A 3,748-nucleotide genomic window follows, 5' to 3' on the forward strand; every position below is an offset into this window, starting at 1 on the left:
TAACAACATGTCTAAAGGGAACTAGTTTTATGCATGAAGTGATAGTACAAAAGCACGTTCCAGTAAGGGTGTGAACCGCAAGACACCCACAAGAAATGCGCACAGGATGTAACGTAAATCCTGCGTAGAAATGGTGTAAAGTTTAATTTTGGGGCTCATGATTTAAAGTTAAATCGTGAGCCCCAAAATTAAACTTTACAAAAAATTGCTAAATGGAAGCAGAGGCACAATGTAGCGCAAATGAGTGTTGCCGGTGAGGAGGGAGATGTTTGTCAAAAAACACTCGAAAGCTGTAAAGAGCGGGTAAAGGAATTGGTAAGAGGTTTTGAACCAGCCGACATTTGGAATCAGGATGAGACTGGTACAATGTGGAAAGCGCTACCTGAGAAATCCTTAGCAGAAAGGGGCAAGCGCTGCAGAGGTGGGAAAAATGCCAAGCAAAGAATCACAGCAGCGTTTTTTGTGAATGCCACTGGTGGAAAGGAAACCCCAATCCTAATTGACAGTAGTAAAAAAACCCGCTGTTTCACAAATTTGCCGGATATCTCTCGTCCTTGTGGAGTTGATTATTTCAGTAATGACAAGGCGTGGATGAAGTCAGACATTATGATAAATGTCCTGACGGCAAACTAAACAACAAGCTTAAGCGCACTGACCGACAGATACTCTTGTTTCTGGACAATGCGCCCTGCCATCCCTCTTCTGTGAAGGGTATGTTCTCGAATATCAAAATTGACTTTCTTCCAAAGAACACCACCTCAAGCACTCAACCCCTAGATACTGGCATCATAAAAACATGGAAGGAGCATTATCGACGGAAGCTTTTGCGATAGATTGCCAGTGAAATTGATGGTGAAAAATCAGCAAGCGAGATCATCAAGTCTGTTCACTTGTTGATGGCTATCAGGTGGATGGTGAGCGCTTGGGAGGAGGTGAAGCCAGAAGTTATAATTAGGTGTTTCAAGCACGTGGGAATGTATCCCGATGAAGCAGAAGCCATTGAGATTGACGATCCTTTTGCTGGCGAGGAGGAGCTCGAGATGGAAACCTTGCTGTCCAAAATTTCTACCTCGGGGCAAGATCTTGACATGTCAAGCTTTGATGATGACGTAGACGCATATGAGCCACCGATAGACACCTCTTCGCCAAACTGGAGAGAGAATTTGCGCTCTGAAATTGTAGAAGAGATTGCTAAGGAGAGTGATGACGACGAAGCTAGCGATGATTTTGATCTTCCTTTGAAGACTCCAGAGGTCAGTTCTGTCAAGGGAGCTCTCGGTCTTGTTAATACGTTGGCGGAGTTTTCTGATTGGCAGGGTAACGAAGACCTGTGTAAAGCTGTTGCACGCGTTAAAGATGTCTTGGTGGATTCACAACTCCACTCATTGAAACAATCATCGATCATGAACTTCTTTATTACGTCTTACAAGACCTAGATTAGAGACTCAAAATACTGTTGTCTGAACCGTTGCTGTTTTACTTTTTTATATATATAGAACTGATATATGATGTCATAATTGCGCCTTAGTGCTGTATCAGTGCGTTAGCACTTTTTGGCCGTTGTTGTGCTACGCATTGTAATCATCTGAATAAGAAATTAGACGTTTTGATGCGTGAACTATACCTTCGCAAACCCCTTCTACAACAAGCAATGACTAAATGTTATCTACAATACTATACTATACAACACTATTAATAACTCATTTACATATCCAAACCTTTATGCTAAAAGCTCTCGTAAGCGACCAGCCTCTATTGTTTTAGGGCGTGATCGCTTACGAGAGCCCATTCTCGTAAGCGACCAGCTCCAGTTACGACCAATTTTTCGAATTCCCGAGGTGGTTGCTTAATATAATGCATATCAAATATGAAAAGTTATAATAAAAAGCTCACTGACAAGAAAGAAGAACGCTTAAATGCACTGTTGTTTCTCTTTGTCCACAAGGACATGATATCCTTGGATTTTGATGCAGTTATTGACGACTATGCTAAACGTAACCTCCTGCAGTGAAGGAATTTTTCATCTTTGTTAGTAGGCCATGTGAATGCAATGGGATGACTCCGTGAATAGTTTGCTTACTACAACGATATCGTTTTCTAGCATAGTTTAAAAAATCTCAAATTGTGCCTTCTGAAGCCTTAAGTTTTGGTCAAAAATGCTCCCAGAATGCTATAAGGAGCAGCTTGACTAACGTGAATTTTTCGGATAGAGGGCATGTGGAGTGGGGGCAGGGGGAGGGAGGGGTGCGCTGTCGCCGCAATTTCTTCGGCCCCCTCTTTCTAGAATTTCTGGATCCGTCCCTGGTAAGACTACTGTCACGTCTCTTTCTAACTTGACGGCATCTACCCGTTTCTTCTGTTCACAAGGTATACTGCGACTCTGTATCTAAGCTCAGCAACGCTGCTATCTTGTTCCAAGCCGACGCTAAGCAAGAATTATTTGACCTTTGGCAGGAAATCAGGGTTGATAAGGATTCATTCAGTACGACAGCTACCAGTTGTGCCAGGAAATGGGGTAGATAGCTGTTCATTTTTATGGTAGCAGATAATTCTTTTTCACGGACAAAAGAAGCAAATTCACATTTCACAAAACAAAAAACGCTTCAATCACGCTTCACATTAATTAATCAAGTCACGATTCACGATGCAGGAAAAACGAAATTAACGTTCCACGAGGAGTAAAAGGGTCCGATCACGGCTCACGAAAATACCCTATACCCCCTTCATTATACGGTGCAAATAGCGACCGAAAATTCTGCATGACTCTCTGGTCTTTCTGCTGAACTTATGGGACCAATGACGATGTACTAGCTTGGAGTTTGCTTTGGATTCCGCTGCTTTCATTTTTTTGGGTCTCGATGAGATCTTTAACTCCTTCAAGTAATGAAATGCACCTAGCAGGAAGATCTTCGCCTTCACGCCGAGCAGCCACGTAGAAAGTGGAATATATTTCCTTGGATCGGAAACAATGTAATCGAATAATCTTCATACATTATACTGTGCAACTGGTTCCCACCCAGGCTCCACTTGGTTCGTTAATCAGAAGAACCGAAATTGTCAATTTTGACATTTTTGTTCTGTTGCTCCGATTTCTGTTCCGTCCTAAATTTCGTTCTGTCACTTTAAATTCTGTTCTGTTGCTCCAATTTCTGTTGCTTCAATTTCTGTTCTGGTTTCCTAAATTATATTCCATTGAATCAATAAAATACACAAGATCTTCAATATAGGACTTTCGCGCATATGACCCCTCATATCCAGCATGCTATTTACTTCATTTACCTCATAAGGGATAACGATCTGACGTCACTGTGTGAGGTTCTCTGATTGGGCGGAAAAAAGACAATTGCGCAAATTTCCGTCCCGATTCTCGTCCCGTCTCGACTGACTGCCCATACTGTTACGCCCGGTGTAGCGAATCGACCCCAATCGAACTAAATTTCAATCGAACACAATCGAACCCAATCCGTGGATTGAGTTCGATCGAGTTCGGCAATCGAACCAAATCGTACTCAAAGCTCGAGTTGCTTCAGTATAAACGTGTGTGTTTTGTAAAATAGGAGAGAAAGGCCGTGCTTTTCGTGTTTCGCGGACAATTGGGTCACCTTCAACGTGAATTGGTTGCGGCCCTGTGGCCTGTTAGTTAATGCTTCGATTACTTGGTAAGTGAAGACGTTGTAAGTAGAATTCACCAGTTCAAGAAATTTACCGCAAGAAATCTTGTGCTACCCTTGGGGAAAACAATGCAAAA

At 42.3% G+C, this 3,748-nt stretch overlaps 1 protein-coding gene across 1 annotated transcript; it reads left to right on the top strand.

Moving 5' to 3' along the window:
* Positions 1-240: 240 nt before the first annotated feature.
* Positions 241-633, top strand: LOC138017282 (tigger transposable element-derived protein 6-like). The gene has a single exon (XM_068864420.1). It carries the CDS (start codon positions 241-243, stop codon positions 631-633), a length of 393 nt encoding a protein of 130 aa, XP_068720521.1.
* The last annotated feature ends 3,115 nt before the right edge of the window (positions 634-3,748 follow it).

This window comes from Montipora capricornis, chromosome 9 (assembly GCF_036669925.1).
Source record: "Montipora capricornis isolate CH-2021 chromosome 9, ASM3666992v2, whole genome shotgun sequence".
Classification (NCBI taxonomy): domain Eukaryota; kingdom Metazoa; phylum Cnidaria; class Anthozoa; order Scleractinia; family Acroporidae; genus Montipora; species Montipora capricornis.

Coding starts and splice junctions, on each gene's coding strand:
- LOC138017282 (XM_068864420.1), top strand. CDS start 241: ATGAGTGTTGCCGGTGAGGAGGGAGATGTTTGTCAAAAAACACTCGAA.